The sequence below is a fragment of the Cebidichthys violaceus genome, unplaced genomic scaffold (assembly GCF_023349555.1).
Source record: "Cebidichthys violaceus isolate CVI_PGR_0920_01 unplaced genomic scaffold, fCebVio1.0.p SCAF_24, whole genome shotgun sequence".
Classification (NCBI taxonomy): Eukaryota; Metazoa; Chordata; class Actinopteri; order Perciformes; family Stichaeidae; genus Cebidichthys; species Cebidichthys violaceus.
Window position 1 is genome coordinate 1901861 of NW_027176417.1, and position 17504 is coordinate 1919364.

Below are 17504 nucleotides of genomic sequence, written 5' to 3' on the forward strand. Positions count from 1 at the left end.
GATCAGTCCTGTCTTGTGTACCTGCCTTGTCTTTTTTGCAGGTGATGATAGGTGGTCCGATGTGTTGGGGCCTTTCAGTGACTCACTGATTGAGATAAATCAAAAGATGATAAATAGATGAACGCTGTAAGCTGCGGACTCACAGGCAAAACAACTGTAAGCTCCTTTGTCAAGTGGCGTATTACTTTTTCAGCTAAAGTAAATATGTTCAGAAGGCAAAGCAGGACTGAGATGAAAACATGCTGAAACTCATTTGTATGAGTGTTTGATGTGAGAGAAGGCATTACATCATCCATCCGTTTGGAATCATATCAAAACGTTTCCAGCTCAAAAGTTTGTGTTCTGGCTCAAGACAGTATTTCACAACAGTAACTGACTTTGATTTTGGTCATTTCTCAAGAATTGTAATCTGACAGGCAAACACGAAATACTAGATTTACTTCTGAAGATGAATGTTGAATTGCTCAACATCTTTCTAAAAGCTCATAAATGCTGATGATCTGAACTTTGATGATATGAAAATTGATTAACTAATATTTACTTTGATGAAAAAGTGGACAAATCAGTGACTCTATAAAGGACTTTATAATAACTGAAACTCTTAGCCGGTGTTTGGTTTGTCCCTTCTGGGCCGCTGTAGAAACACGACGAACCCCGTGAAGAGGAACCGCTCCCTTTGTACGATACTCATTCTAAGCTGAAATCTTGCTAAATCGCCGATCGTAAATGCTTCACACTGGACCTTAAAGTAAAAGATCTGGAAACTTCTTCCAGCACTACTTTGCAAATTCATATTTTCAGCCTCAGTGCAGTTGCCACCGAGACAGAAACGAAAACGCTCCAACCTAAATTTCCTAATTGGACCGCCGAAACAATATGTGCAAGACTCCTGCAGTGTGTGTGCAGCCTCTGTGTGAGGCCCTCTGACAGTTTATGAGTAAGAAAGATGGCTGAGTGATTGCATTGTGCACACACTCGGCAAGGCGCCACATGATTCAGAGCTGAGGTAATTCCCTGCAGTCTAAGACAAACTCCACTTTGACTTACTCAGAGATCGGAGCTACAGGCGCTGGAATGAACAGTGTGTGTGTTTGTACAGATGTAGGTGATGGACATTCATATCGTTCATATGTTTGTAACCTTCCCTTCATTAGAACAGTGTGTAACCCCTCTAATGAGTAACTAGATACATAATTAAGTCAGCTATCGGTTACTCCTGCTCAACGGCAGCCTGTTGCCATGATGCAACACACACACACACACACACACACACACACACACAGATGCTCACACATGAATAAAAAGCTGCTGGATACAGACGTGAGCAGAGATTGTGCACAGAGGGTCACAGACGCGTAACGCCGCCCCGCTGGGAGTCCAACAACAAGTATCACGTATCTGCAAAATTTCCAAGATGGATCAGAAATGTATCACATAGTTCATAAAATGGTTCACTGAGGGGACAGGAAAACCGCGTCGTATTGGATCTGACAGACTCGGTCCGTTACTGTCGTGGTCGGAGTCGAATGAATAGTTTTGAGGTCAGTGTTACGTCACTGGTGAGCGGTCCTGATGGTCCCGATTTTGAGTTGTTGGTTGTTGGAGCAAAGCAGTAAAAAATTGGAATACTGGAATGGTGAACAAGAGTTTAGACCCAGTGTTCGTGTTCATGGACTGTCATTTTTTACAAAACTCAAAACACCTTTCTTTCATTACCAATTTGTCATTTGAAGATTTTAATGTGATCAACCCAAAGCCGTAATTACACTTAATGCACCAAAACGATTAGATTAACATAATGAGCTTTTATTTTAAGCTATGACAGATATCTACCCATAATAAACATTTTGAATGTGAGGAAACACAAAGCAAACTGTCCAGACTTAAGTGGATTGACCTACGATAGATATGATGGAAGCAGAGCGTCAAACCTCATCATTTTTACAGTCCAAATCTAAATTAAACAAAGGTGTGAACAGATTTCAGGAAGCAACAGTGCCAAATGAAAGCACAGCTTATTCAGCAAAGATGCAATTTGGAAATTTCCTCTGAGCCTTCCTTTTCCTGGAGGAGGCAGGAACACTGGCTCTTAAAATGCTTGTGTACGCTGTGTGTGCACATATTTTCTCCATGACCGCGTCGTGTTGTCTATGTCGTCAGCTCGGTGAAGGTGTGAAGACAAAACTGCCAAAACACAAAGTTAATTAGCCACCATCTGGGGCGCGAGACCTTGGATAATCCAGACCAAGCCTTATAGGGCATTTTATTTTAGCAGATTGAACCAGAAATATTCATGGTAGTGAACCTGATCTATACAGTCCAGTATTTCTCATGACTTTCAACCTACAGTCATCATGTTTGTACCTGTGCTTCTGACGCAATATTAATACATCATGATCTCCATCTGTTGAAGTACTCATGGACAATAAAAGCATGAATGAACGGGTGTGTGACATGTGTCAAACGGCCCAGAGATGACTTAACCGTGCTTACTAATCCCATCCAGCCAGTGTGAGGCGTCTTTTTTCCTTTTTTGTCAGAGCAGCTTGAATAAACGACAATCATTTTTCATTTTGTTAGCGGGGATCAGTGCCAGAAAGTGATGCTATGATTAACAGGTGCTCAGATCTTATACAAGGGACTTGGCTGCTTAGCTAGGTTTTGGTAGTTAAGTCAACATATTGAAAAGAATCATTCAAGCACAAGTCTGATAAACACAGAGGGAGGATTAATGAATGTATTCTTTTGGGTTAACGGTTCCTATGACTTTTCATTTCAGGTATGCATACATTTATAAACGGACATTTAATGTGTGCACACAGTAGCTTTTGTTGTCGACCAGGGTTTTTTGCAAGCAGCTCTTTTTAATTTATCAAGACTCCAGCCATGCTAGCGGCTCTGTGAGGCTGCTTTGAGCTAAATGCTAACGCTCACAATGACATTTGATAACACAAAATACAGAAATTTGGTCATGAACTAAAGTATTGGACAATTTAAAATGTTGGCCCGATGATGCCGCTCGATGAAAAGTCAGAGGATCACCAGCGTTGCTGGGAGCCATCTTCCCGGCAACTGAATGTTTGTACAAGCTTTCCCGGCAGTTCATCCAATAGTTGTTGAAATATTTCAGTCTGGACCAAAGTGGTGGACCCCTGCCATCCCTAGCGCTACACTCAAAATTAGCAATATTAATAGAAAAACAGCTTATTCATTCATAAGCTCTCTTTCCTTTTTTTCCCCTCCTTCTCTGAGGCCCTTCCATTACCTTGTGCTCTCATTAAGCAGTCAAGACAATGTCCAAAGCCAAAAGCAAAAACTGTTCCTGGAAACTGTTGGCAGTTTGGACTTGTCTAGCCGAGACCACCGTAGTTTCTCCAACTAGCTACCAGGTCAAAGGGCTCATTCATTCAAAGAGTTTCTAGGCAATGAACTCACCGAGCCAGCCTGCCAGCCGGTCACCAACTCATAAACCTTCATAAAGTCCGTCTAGAACAGCCATCAAGTCGTTTTATCACACATCTGAACACATCAGAAAGCGATATGGCGTATTATTTTGGGGCATTTGGATCTCTTCTGTGACTGTTGGGACCCACAATCTAAACCACCCCTGCCACACACAGACACACACACACACACACACACACACACACACACACACACACACACACACACAAAGCATTTCCCAGATGTTACACAAACGTTGTCGATACACCTTTAAGTACACTCTCAGCCCCTCGCTGTCCCTGAAAGCTAAAACAAGGCCGTGATGACTTCACTGTTCACGAAGCAAAGCGAGGGTCGTTAATGTCAAGAAGGTGAAAGGTGAGGAAGCAGGTGTGCTACAAAAAACACTCCCCTCTTTTCTCCAGCACACACACTTACTATGCATGGAAGCACACACACATGCAAACAGGAGCCTGTGTGGTCAGTAACGCACAGACCCTCTCAGAACATATGCATCGCACACACACACACACACACACACACACACACACACACACCGCTGCAGAGATTACAGAGTGAATTCCTGCAGCCTGACATCATGCTGCTGTCAATGTGATTGAGGGGGAGAGAAACGCAGATCAAAAGAGAGCAGAGAAAGGGGAGAGAGGGGAGGGAAAGATGGAGGAGCTGCTGCAGTAGATCCTTTAAAGGTTCTGTACGCAGTTTACTGTACACAAAGTGTCCACTAAATCACAATTTTCAAAGAGGGGACTTTGGTGTTTAAATCAACATTTGAGGGTTAAATGCTTTCAGGTGGCATGAGTAGATTATGTGATGTTTGTAAAAAACGTTTCAAAATCACGGTCGGATACACTCAACAACTATTAACCAGCATTAGGAGGAGCTTATTTATGCGATATATGGATAAATACCCACAAGCTGGTTAGCATCCTAGCACTTTAGTCTCAGGCCTGAGAGAATGGCTGGTTTTGACATGTGCCTAAAATTAAAGAATAGTTCTGCTTTTTGGGATATAGGCTTCTTGTTTTATGGACGAAGGTTTTGATACCAGCCTTGTGTCTGTACTGCAAACAAGCTACCGCCAGCAATCTGTTAGCTTAGCACAAAGAATAAGAGATGGGGTGGGGAAACAGCTAGCCTGGCTTCAGAGCTAACAAAATCAATGCATGTTAAAGGTTCTCTTTGAACTTATCTCAAGCTTTGAAGAAAGCGTGATTCTTTTCCCATTTTTGTTGCACCTTTATGAAGCTGGTACAACAGATTTCAAACTGAGATAGCAGAAATGCTTTGCTGCTGTGTCGGTTTTTATATTCTGTGAATTATAGCTCAGCGACAGGAGCAGCCTGTCTCTGTCCATAACCCCCACTATCTGTTTGTGGACCGTGAACAATTGGTCTTGTGTAGGAGGAGCTGGTTTTCAGAAGGAGGAAGGTATGGAGAATGAGGTTCAAAAAGCTTTGCTGTCATCCCAGCGCGTATCGACTCAAAGCAACGCCGTGAAGTCGTGAATCAACATCAGAGTTTACTTCTGATGCATGAAAAATCAGATCAGATGTCGCTAATTTTTCACGCTGTTAAAAAGTCCTGTTCAGGTGTGATGAATGTGAGGTCACAGCCACGTTCTGGACTGTGTAATCAGTTTTTCACTCTGATGTTATCAGTTCAGTGGCAGTAAGGAGTTCAGATCCTCCTGCATAAATAGCCTACGTCTGTTATATATATATATATCTGTACTGTGCTTTGCAGTAAATGTACCACACCGCATTAGTTATTCATGGAATCAGTTATTCATCCGTAATTCTTTACACATTGCACATTTCATCCATGCACATCATTATTCACAACCATTTTAATGTCTCTGCATGCATGCGAGGCCACACGCAGAAAGAGCAGCAGAAAGAGAGACAAAAACAGCAAATTAAATGTAATGTCAGCGATGATTAAACCGCAAACTAACAGAACCTAAGGAGGTCGGGAAGTTCTGAGATGCAAAATCACCACTTTTTCTTTTGGCTTAGTGGAAGGCTCACATTGTCTTGGCAGGACAGAGTGAAAACATCTTGAAATAAGCTTGATAAGAATATAAAAGAGTCCATATAATGCATGCTCAGCTGTTACAGCTACAGGCTGTATTTACGGAAGAGTTGAGACGGTGAGCTTTCAGAGCCCATTAATACAGCAGATAAGCCATATAAATACAACAGCACCTTGATGTCTTAATGACAAACAGACAGACGTATTGTGTGTGAGTGGTTTCAGATACCATTAAGTGGTCATAAATATGTCGTAGGTTGAATACTTTGGAAGAATATGTGGGGCTTATTGAGACCAGATTGTAACATTTAAATAGAGCTCTAGTGTTTCTACTTGCATTGCTCCGCTGTAACTGTAATTAAACAGTGTTAAATGCATCAGTAATGCTCAGTAATGACACCCAAAGAGTGACTGCCGGAGAGTAGCACGCTGAGCCGGAGGGCTTTCCATCATGTAGCCGAAAAAAGACTCCAGTGAAATGTTTACAAACAGAGCAGGGGTTGCTGTAGCAACAGGTAGCGTTCAGCCTTCGGGCCTCGAGGTTGGACGAGGCGCAGTAAAACCGTCGGAGATGTTTCCTGCGAGCATTAGCGCCACTGGACCGTAAAGCAACAAGAGAAGTGGTTTTGGGAATTCCTCTGCTCTTAAGTCGTCCACAGCTGACAAACAGAGACGTTTGAGCTCAGATGTAGGCCTGCACGCTGTTATTCAAAGCTGCACAGCTCACTGTTAACATGCCTGTATGGTGAAAAGGGCATCGAGGCCTCCTCTCTGCTGGATGATGCAATCCCAGGAAATATTTGGACTGGCCAGAAACTGTAACAGTGTCAGCTTAGCACATTTCCCCCATGTCTCAGAGACGGGGATCGTATTCAGAGTAACAATGTAGTTCCTCTGTGCAGTTATAAATCTGATCATCGTCAAGAGACGTCTTCCAGCTGGAAATGAAGCAACGATAATACACTTAGAAGCACGTAATGCACGTAGAATAAACCAATCCATGCCAGCAGTCGTCCTAACATACTGTACTGAGCGTATCATGGGGGAAATCTGTTGGTTAGTTCTCTCTTGTCATATAAGAACATCTATCTTTCACCAGGGGGCGCCATGTTGCCATCAAAACTTAAAAACTCTAAAGTCAGTAAAGGTTCCATATGTGCAGAAGTAAGAAATCAACAGAGATACAGCGCCTTAGATAATAATCTAATAATAATAATAGTATAGTATAATAATTCTACTGCCTGGTTACTAAATGTCTGTCTGTGCTGAAAGAGGGATCCCTTCTGAGGTTTCTCCTCTTTTTGTCCATTTTAACTTTTTTTGTTTCTTAACTGAAATAAGGGTCTGATGATGGAGGGTCTCGTATTGACAGTAATTCATTCAGAAACGTAAAAAAGTTCTCTCGTTGCGCCTCGTCGGATGTAAGAATTTGCAAAACAAGCAATTTGAAGACGTCACCTTGGGATGTGAGACCATTTTCTGACACATTTTACAGACCAATTGAGGAAAAAATGAAAAGTTGGCGAAACAATTGATAATGGTTTTACCTTAACTATAGGACTGTTTATGATCTCTTAGCTCAGCCAGGTAACATGACATAATGCTGTTGGCTGTAAGGACAGTAGAGCTGAGTGGTCCTCTGAGAATAAAGGAGGAAAGACGCAGCGTAGATGGGGACTGGTGCTTTGTCTGCCAGGTTTACATTTGAATGAGTTTACAATGTGGGAGGAGAGCCAGGTCTGATGTTAAACCATGAAACGTGGCCAAGCATACACGCTTTCTGTCGCGAATGTGTAAACTCTCTCTCACACACACACACACACACACACACACACATATGCTGTCTGGTTGTTGGTCTGCTTTTGAGAAACAGTGTTGCCATGAGAATGTCTTTCTCATGATCTCATGGCTGGCTCCAAACGCTGCGTTTTACAGTGTGTGTGTGTGTGTGTGTGTGTGTGTGTGTGCATGACTAACATCTGTAATTGTGTAAGTCTTCACTGTATATTAGTGATTTACCTCGTGCCAAGGTATTCACATTTAACAAGGTCAAGCTGGTGACAACAGACAGCAGCACAGAAGTTCGGCAACCTCTCAACCAGAACTGAGACCAAGTGACTTTTTAATGGGGTTAGTAATTCTGTAAATCAGGCCAACCGAACACGAGGCACATGAAGTGGACCTCGTTCTCTCACTGTTGCTCTTTGCATCTATGTATAGCCCTGCTGGACTCCCCTTCCAGCCTCTATGCATGTTCTGAACACGCCCAATATATTTGATATCCTGTATCCACTTTCATGCCTTGGCAGGTGCTCCATGCTCAGTGTCATCAGACTGTAACCGTGTCTGTTCTGGAGCAGGTGATTATGAGAAAGGGAGGATGGGGTTTGAGTTGGCCAGGGAGCTCCTGGGAGATAATAATATCATACGTATCACACCATAAGAAGGGTCATCCGGTTCAGGGGCCGGCTGGCTTTGTCTGACAGGAGACTCTAAAGCTGCAGGAAGAAATATTTTATATTAACTGTAAATTATATGTGTAATGTGAAAGAAGATCAGCCAGAAGATACAACATCCCGTCAATAAAGCTCTGATAAAGCTGGTGAACATAGTGGCGCATTTAGCTGCTAAAGCTAGCCCCATCTGTTACTTCACAACTCTCACATGGCGATCACGATGTAAACTTTAGCAAAATACTTTTCAAAGTAATTTACAATTAAAACTGCATCTGATTCTTTCTTTTTTTTGTTCTGTTTATTTGTTAAATTGTGAAAAAAAGAAGAGAAATATTTGTATAATAGCTACTATATATCCCTCCCACCCCATCATCCCCACACCTCCAAAAAGCTAAATAAATAAAAAATAATAATAATAAAGATAATGATAATCGTGATGATAACAGTAGTAGTCAAACCCTTGATTAGGAAATTAAAAAAATAATAATAATAATACAAATCAATGAGAATTTAAAAAATAAGTAGATTTTTCTTTTACTTTCACCATAACATAATTGTAATAGCCAGCATCTGTAATCAGACAACATATGATGTCATGCACTTATGTTACTGTGGAAATCTTTTTTTTTTTTTTACCTAAACCTGTGGCTGAAGAAAATAAATCTCCTACACTGGTCACAATTACCTAAAGAGATAAAACGAAGCAACACATGAAACAAATGTTCACCCAATTCACATGAAACGCTGCCAGAGCTGCAAATTGTGTTCCCTGTGAAATTAAATTGCCACGGTTCAGGTTGATAGAAAGTGTTGTTTTCCCCCCGATTAGGTAACATTTTAAAAACATCCAGATCATTTTCCCTGTTTTTAAAATCCAATACTCTGTTCCCGCCCCCCCCCTCTAAAGTGTCCTGTGTGCCCAGCGGGACAGAGTCGCTCCAGACAGATCCGATGGTAGGAAGGTGTGAATAGCTGGAATGATCTGTCACCACAAGGGCCACCAGGGGAGAAGACAAATCACCTACAAGCCCCAATGTCCTGACACCGCGATCCCCTCCGCCTCATCCCAAACATGTACACACAGATAAACACACACACACACACACACACACCGTCACATCAAAATAATGTTGAGTAACAGCGATACGAGGCACAAAAACGTTGCTTTTACCGACAAACCCGGACCAATAAATACTAGAAACCTGTTTCACAAAGTTAACCACACAATATAGAACATAGTTTAAGTAACAAATATTTTTTACAGAGTGAATGTACTTTGTTACATTCAACTATTTGGAATTTGTTACATAGCTGCTCAGTGCTTCCTTAGAAATGGGAAGCAATGTGTTTGGTTGCCTTCTTTTCGAACAGGAAGTTACCTTTTCCAGCTTCCTGTGGAATTCATGCAGGCTGGATTCCACAGGAGGAGAATAAAAGGGTGTTCTCATTAGTTTGTCTCGTACTAAAGTGACCTTCCTTTCTAATCACTGGTTGAATACTTCAGGCTATTTGACCTGTTCAGAAATCAGCAGAGGGACACAAGCTTCAATTATGAGCATATTTTATTGAAACTGACTGATGAGTCAGAGCCACATGTGGCATTTAATTAATCTCAGAACCGCACTTGCAAGAGGCGGGACACCAAGAGGCCACGTTGCTGTTTGTGCAGCCCCACTGCTGCTTCAGTTCAGCACAGTTACTGTACTGGTCAGTGTAGGCACAGGGGTTGGCTGCAAGAGACGGAGAAAGAGATAGATGCATGAATATAAAACAAAGCATAACCCAGGAGCGCTATTCAGAGTCCTACAACTTCTTGAGGATGTTCTGAAGGTTTTCAATTCCTGTTCATTACATTGAGATCCAGGAAAAAGACAAAAGCTGGTTGATACTGCCTCAAAAAAGATCTATCGATACTAACTTATTATGGTTAGCAATGTACGCTAGCTGACTGAGCTAACTCCGTAGCTGCCCTATTAAGAAATTAGGAAATGGTTTAAAAGCACAAGTACATGTAGTGTAGCGTCACCAAACCTCATCCTAAAATAGACGAGAAGATTAGGTGTTTGCCACTTACTGCACAGTTTGTTGTCGCAGGCCTTGGGGCAGTCGCCACAGGAGGGTCCCGTTGTGTAGGGGCGAGAGTACTGGAGGTTTCCTCTGTAAAATAGCCCAAAGCATCAAATATTACACTGCAATGCACATATATATATATATATATATATATATATATATATATATATATATATATCAGGCCAAACATGTCGCAGGCAGAAAAGCACTCCGGATAACTATTTAATGACTATTCAGTGATGCGTAGAAGAACAAATCAGATGCAAATTGCAGTTGTACTTCTCATTACTGCAGAGCGTCACAGAGGTTTTTTTCCTGCAGCCTCTAATGATGTTTCTGACATTATTTTGGTTGGAATAGCACTTAACTGAGGGCATCGTGGTCTGAAATGTCAACATTTTTATTAGAAAAAGAAAATATGTGTATTTTTTCTTACTTAACCGCCAAATACATGTAATGTTACTCTGCAGATTAGTGCCGTCACTTTATTGGTCGCGATAATGTAGGGAAAATCTCGAAAAAGAATGTTGTTTCTCTGCAGAAATTCTTGTGCTTTCATTTTATTGGAGTTGTTTGATCGGAATAATTTCTTCCACATTTATTCGGATGGGGATATTTTAATTTAATTGTGCATTTCATGTAAACATTCAGTAAAAATCTCCATTGAAAAAGGGATGTATTGTACTCACGGTGGGCAGTACTGGCAGACGTAAAAGTACTTGTAACTAGAGTTGGGACAGTAGGCCACAGCACAGCCGACCTTGTTGGACCTGTACCAGACAACCTGTGCAGAGAACAGGATCAGTGTTGGCTCATAGCGATGCAAGTTAGTCCTAATTAATGAGTGCCGTTCAGGTCTCAGTGCACCTGTGTGTAGTGTCCGACGACTCCTCCATTGGTAGATCCCACTCCGTAGCGCCAGTCCTTCACCTCGTCATACCAGTCCTGGATAGCGTTGCTCCAGGAGTTCTCCCAGCTGGACATGTACAGGTTCTCTCCACAGCCGCTAGCTGCAGATAACGAGGAGAGAGAGAGCGAGAGATATACGTTAGTCTTCATAGAGACCATTATACATGTGCACTCAACACATGCATTGTCTCCACTGCACACTGTCTTTGGGAGAGCCAGGAAATTGAGTTGAACCCTGACCCGGACATTTTATATGTGACTCAAATAAATTACATTATTTTGCTCTTCTATCTATCGCTGCCTTCCCTCAGAGTTACTGTAGTTCTTTGTTAGAAAAATGTATACTTTTTGTAAAGTCTAGCTGCAAAACAAAACAGAGCATTGAACTTACTGCTGATCACTCTGGCGCTGTCCGGGCTGTGCTTCATGGAGCAGGTGTTGGCCCATTTCTGAGCGTTGGCTGCAGCCTCGCTGCTCCAGCTCTGTGGGGAGCAGAGGGCGGATCAGCCGGTGTTGTACATGTTACAGTTGACCTGTACTGTATATGCGTCACTTTATCTTTTACTCATATGCTGCACGAGGGAGCGTGTTGTATCAAAATCAAGCACTAGATCCAATGAGGATCAACGCTCAGAGTCAAAGTCAGTGAAGCACACTGTGCTTTTGAAATGATGAAGTGATTTGAATGCATCATCAGGATGTTACCATCTCCAACATGTTGCTAGCAGTCGGCTGAACACCTCTTCTCAGCGCGTTATGCTTGTTCACAATCTCAGTTGGGTTAGTTTGGAATGTGGACAACTTTGTGGAATCTCCTGAGGGGCCTAAATAACCAAAAAACGAGATTTTGTGAAGTGTGAGTGTGTATGATTATAATAAATAATATGAATCATTTGAATGATAATAAAATAGTGATCATTTCAAACACTCACCTCCCTTCAGGTATGGTTTTCAGAGAGGGGAGAGAAATAATGGTTGGTTAATTCCACATTAGTAACAAAGATATCGTACGTTTAGAAAAAAGCTAGTAACATAACAGTCAATATAATTTCCTATTAGAGATGAAAATTGATGTCACTTACCAGCTTGGAACCAAAGGCCAAGGCAGCGAAGACGCCCAAGGCGCACAGGACGGTCAAAGTGTACGTAGCCATGGTTGAGTCCAGGACTGTTAATCTCCGAGAGCCGCAGGTGTCGCTTATATTCGCAGCACCGCACCGACATGTGACTAACTAACAAACAGACCGGAGGGCAACATGGCACCTGTGAGATGTCCTTGATAATGTATGGAAAGCTGCAGGTCTGTGTTTACGTAGCACACGTGTTCATGATAACTGGGATAAAGAGGCATGTCCCTCCACTGGTCCCTCTTATGTGGCAAGGTTATGAGGAGAGGGGTGTGCAATATGACGCGGGACACGCTATCTAAACTAGACCTTGATAATGAAAAGGTTAAACTAATGTTGGGAGCATTGAAAAGATTTAGCTCGAGTCCATCTCCTGATGGGATCGCACCAGCCGCGAACCTGGGGCGTAAAGTGGCCGACGGCTCCTTCCCCACTTCTTGAACCCGTATTTCAGGCACCTTATCTCGGATGACACCCATCTTCAAACACTGCCTTCATTTTGATCTGAACTACACACCTGTAAGGTTTCTTGACTGCAGCTTGCATGATGCTATCTTTCTGTCCACAGACATATAAGCTCCTCACAAAGTACTCAAACCTCCCCTGTGGAAGTTCCTGCTCCGGTAGTTGTACTTCAACACAGACTGACAGTGAAAACAATCGCTGGCAGTTTGCGTATTATATCTAACTTATTTTGTATTCTCTTTTTTCAGTGGATAATGGTGTTTTTTAACATCCAGTGTCCATCATACATTCTGTTAATGATAATTCTGTATGTTACAGAGCTTGCATGGGGCTTTATCTGGGACACTTGGCTCTGTTCAGCCAGCAGAGGGCAGCACTTTTTTAGTTTTGGGAGTGGCCTTTTGGAGTTTTTGTACTCAACAACAATGCATATTTGTTAGTTATTGACTTCTCAGGTGTGTTTATTAAACTTTTGGGGTTAGTTTGAACTGGTTCAGTGGCCTGAAAGTGCAAAACACAACCATATTTCTCCAAACAGATTCAACATTTCACACAATAGAAATAGGATTCCTAATTTACAAGACACAGAATACAAATCAAGATGGGTAAAGCTTGCATCCTAGTTTGTTCACTGAGTGTTTTTCATTTTTATCTTCTTATATTTTCCTATTTAGTGTTTTTGAGAACACATTTTCTCAAACATGGGCGTGTTTTGCGCTCCCAATCTGCCGTCTAGTTTTCTGTTTGTTCAATTGGTCATTGCATTGGTGGCCTGCAGACGGCTTGTGTGCCTGAAATGTTGTGTTTTTACAAATGAGAAAGAGCCGTGGATTTTGACGTAGTAGCTATACCGTAGATTTTACGAGGAAACCGCTTCCATCACCTGGCCAGGATGAAAACATGCATGTCCCTCTCATGTCTGAAAGCAACGTGGACTCAGGATTTTGTACGTTAGTCCCCTGACTGCAGATTAGACAGTCAGCTGGTCAGCAGGCTGCCACTTTTGTCTGCTGTAATTGCATCTACATTAATTATTCCATCGAAGTAAATGTACTCATCCGTGTCACCAACCAGCATAGAAGTAATTATATCTGAGTATGCGTGTTCAGCTAACCTCTGGCCTTTCCCTTAATGTCCATCAAGAAAAGGTTAACACTAGCTGTTCCTTTTCAGATAGACAACAACAACATTCATTCATCCACTGGTGCATTCTCAGTATGTCCACCCATCAGAGTAGTGACAGAGGATTGACTGTGGAGAATTACAGGGTCACAGCATCCATCATCCGGTCCACATGCTGTCACACACAACCCGCCTCTCACTGAAAGATTCACTCAGAAGTGTCAGTCATTGAGTCGTGTGTTGACTCAGCGTGTGTAATTCTCTAGATATCACAGTCACAGTCAGCTCCAAACTGTATTATATTCAAGTTTTAGAATTATATCTGGATTGTTGATACGGCGTGAGGAATGATAACGTCACTTCTCAAATGGAAAAGTGTATGTCAATACATGCATACACATTAATATGCATCATTAATTGGCAGGTAACACATAATAATCACGTCAGCCAGCATAAAGATGGCGATGTTGACCAGTCTACCACTTCAGTCTAGACTGAAAAGTCTCCTTTTTTGAAATGATTCCCAGAGGATGAAGGCGACTTACTTCGGTGAACATCTGGCTTTTCCTCCAGCGCCACCAGCAGGCTGACATTTGTGGCTTTGACAGAAATATCTCCAGAACTATTGAACGGACATGAAATGTGATTCTAGTGAGAGTCATAACACAATCCAATGAGAGCTTCAACTCCATCTGTCTTTAGGGACATAAAATATGAAGTCACAAACTAAACAGAAATGTTATGATATTTCTTATTATCTCCCAAACTAATTACTGCTGCCTCCCCTCCTTTTAGCCTGTAATCCAATCTGTCCAGTAGCCGACAAACCCCCGAGCTAAAATTAGGGGTCATCCAATCCCCTGCACCGTAGAAGCGAGACCAAGGCAAGAGACATTGGGGAACTGTACTATAGTCTGCTGCATTCGTCCTTCAGCTGCCAAGGTTTCATTTATCGAGTGATAAAGGGGTTTCCTACCGATCAGCCTAAATCACAAAGTACTGTAGGCTTGTAATTGAGATTCCAACATTAAGTGTTTAAATGAACTTAATTCAGGAATTCAGAGCTGTCGCTTTAACAGCAGTGAGCCTCTTCACCACCTCCAGACACCAACACACTGACGTCTGAGGAAGTTTAATATCAGTTCATCTGCAGCTGTGTGTTCCAGATGTCAGTGTTTATCAGCTGCTAAAGAAAAATGATATTTGTTATAGTTTCTGAAATGTTCCTGGAGCTGTTTTTAAGCTGTGAGCAGCACCTCTTTGTGAAGTGCATTGTGGGAGAGCACAGCTACAGCTTCCTTAAAATACCTTATAATTAAACATCTTCATCCAGGGAACAACTCTCAATTCAACTAGTCAAAGAATACTAAACATGATAATTAAATGTAGGCTTGGCTTTGTTTCCTCCCTTCTTTTTGTCCCTGCAGGTTTGCCCCCAGCCCAGTTGCCCAGCAACCGCCTCAATAAGATGTGCGCTGAGTCATGCTTGTGTCTTTTTAAGTCATATGCTGTTATATAGACACACACACTATAGTGTGCCATAGTCTCAGGGACAATGCCAATCAGAAAAACAATTAGGTGAACTGTATTGAGTTACCAAACAGACAGGTAGATGTGATTTGTTTATAATGAGCAGTTTGTGCATCCAAAATGTCCCGTCGCTTCCTGTTGGCGCACTATTATGGGGGATGAAGATCTCATTATCTAGGAATATCTTGAGGGGAAGTGAGGTGATTGTAATATTGCCTGCGACGGTCAGTCCGTTTAATTACATTCGGAGCTCAGACGTCGATGTGAAAGGTGATTCTGATTCTGCTCTTACTGAATATAAAGCAGAGCCTAATTGGCATTTGGAAGGCGACATTCAATGTGTTGAAAATCAAATTACAGCTAAATAATTAACAATAGATAAAACATATGCTAAGAATAATATTAAGCCCATCAGTTATGATCACATAAACACTTTTAAAGACCGCGAACTGGTACTAAAACTGACCAAAACAAAGACGAATAGGAAGTTAAAACCTCAAAAAAGAACAATGGAAACACTGAGATTAACAAAGCAGTGGCGTGGTGCATCGCATTGTTCCACAAGAGACAGAGTTTGTCCCAAGGTAACCCCAAAGTGAGAAAATAGACGATGATAATGCGGTTCTCTGGCTTGTTCTCGAGCGTGTTTAATATTCAGCTGCTGAACATTTCTCAGAGAGCTGATTCATGTTTTCTCTTTCAGAATAATCCGTGTACTTTAGTCGTACACGCTGCGCTGCGATTCTGTTCTTTGGCTGAGGATCGGTGCATTGTTCCATTATGAGTCATCAGTGCAACGTGTACATCAGGTGAAAACTTTTCCTTCAAGCCAGCTCTCTCAGAATGGATTTTTGGATTTTGGAATGGATTAGACGACAGTTTCGACTTTTGTTTCTAGATCGTGTCGCGTACAATTTCTCCACAAACCGGTGATTCAGATAGAAAGATGCTAAAAAAAAAAGAGAATGCGAGGATATTTAGAAATAAAAGCACGTCACTTTCAGGAATGAGCCACACAAAGCCGCAGTTCATCCTGCACAATTTCCAGGGCAAACTCTGGAGCACCATTGTGGCTTTGGCCTCCTGCACTGCCTATGAATCATCTTGGCAGATGGGTGTAATGCACCCTCCTGCACCCTCACCGACACTATGCGCTGTCGAGCCCTGGGCCTCCTCCCCTCAGCACTGCTGCCAAACACAACCCCACTCTGAACAAATCACACCCATTTAAAAGATTTCCCAAATCTGTCCAGTGTTGTCCGGACTAAAGTGAGTAAATGAACTGTCACAGGCTGCGACGCTGACATTTCTCACCACTGTGACGCTCCTGTCCTTCCCTCTTCTGTTCCTTTTGCTCTCAACATGTCTCTTGAATAAGAGGGAGCAGGGAAAATGTTAGTGGGTCAGCAGAAAATAGCCTGATAATTGACCCCGTCATTTAGCGAATGCGAAAGCAACGCAAAGTCACAGCGCCACGCTAAGCCCTCTCCTCCCAGCTGGGTCCGTTTCTGTAGCAACAGCAAACACAGAGCGGGGCAACAATTGGGGGCTTAAGCTCCAAGAGGAGTGCTCCCAGCAGGGCTTCCTTGTTTATTTTTTCTCCGGTGCATATTTAGCATCAAGCTGCCACCTGTGTCGCTTTATCCAATCATGTTACATATGCCAAGAATTTCACAGCCAGAGCCGAGTCCCTGGTGGGAATACAATGCAGAAATAGCAGCGAGATGTTCACGTTGACGTTGGCGTGATTCAGAGCTCTGTTCGAGATGGTTTACATAATGTATGGCTAAGGTGCACCCATGGAGAACACGCTACTCTTTGCTTGGGTGCAAGTTTTGTAAACTTGTAGTTTTTCATCAGTAGTTTATAGCTGCATCTGGTGTGCTAAGAAGGTGATAATAATGCGATATGTTGATACTTTTTAAAAGGAACAGTTTAAAATATTTTCTTTCTTGCAGAGTTAGGTGGGAAGACGGAGACCACTCTCACATCCGTTTGGTGAATATAAGGGTATAGCCAGCAGCTGGTTAGCTTAGCTTAGCATAAAGACTGGAAACAGGAGGAAACAGCTAGCCTTGCTCTCTCATTTGATTAAGCCATTAAAAAACAAGGTGTAAATACAACAGAGTCTCTGACAAGTTCAGGAAGTTACTGCTCCCTTCCATGAAGTAGTCTGGCTCATAACCCCCAATAAACAACAACGTGTTTATTAGTGAGCTCTGGAGATGCTGGTGGGCGTATTCTGTTACCGTTGGACAGAGCCAGACATTTCCATCTGTTTCTGGTCTTTGTGCTTAGAACTGCGACATTGTTGTCAAATTTGGTT

The 17504-nt window shown here is 42.3% G+C and overlaps 2 protein-coding genes across 2 annotated transcripts in view; both read right to left on the reverse strand.

Annotated features, from left to right (window-relative positions):
• filip1l (filamin A interacting protein 1-like) overlaps positions 1-17504 on the reverse strand; it is a 60947-nt gene that overhangs the window by 38329 nt on the left and 5114 nt on the right. The window lies entirely within an intron of this gene.
• On the reverse strand, positions 9500-12088 carry LOC137879218 (cysteine-rich venom protein-like). The gene is made up of 8 exons (XM_068719895.1): positions 12017-12088; positions 11867-11870; positions 11640-11758; positions 11326-11416; positions 10893-11035; positions 10715-10809; positions 10030-10112; positions 9500-9685 (listed from the first exon to the last, which is right to left on the reverse strand). Exons 1-8 carry the CDS (start codon positions 12086-12088, stop codon positions 9558-9560), a joined length of 735 nt encoding a protein of 244 aa, XP_068575996.1. The 3' UTR covers positions 9500-9557.

Bases quoted from the DNA above. Each gene is read 5' to 3' on its own strand.
- LOC137879218 (XM_068719895.1), bottom strand. From the start codon at position 12,088: ATGGCTACGTACACTTTGACCGTCCTGTGCGCCTTGGGCGTCTTCGCT. The intron at 11,417-11,639 runs GTAACATCCTGA...TGCTCCCCACAG, and splicing joins CTAGCAACATGTTGGAGATG to AGCTGGAGCAGCGAGGCTGC. The intron at 9,686-10,029 runs GTAAGTGGCAAA...CGTCTCTTGCAG, and splicing joins CTGCGACAACAAACTGTGCA to CCAACCCCTGTGCCTACACT.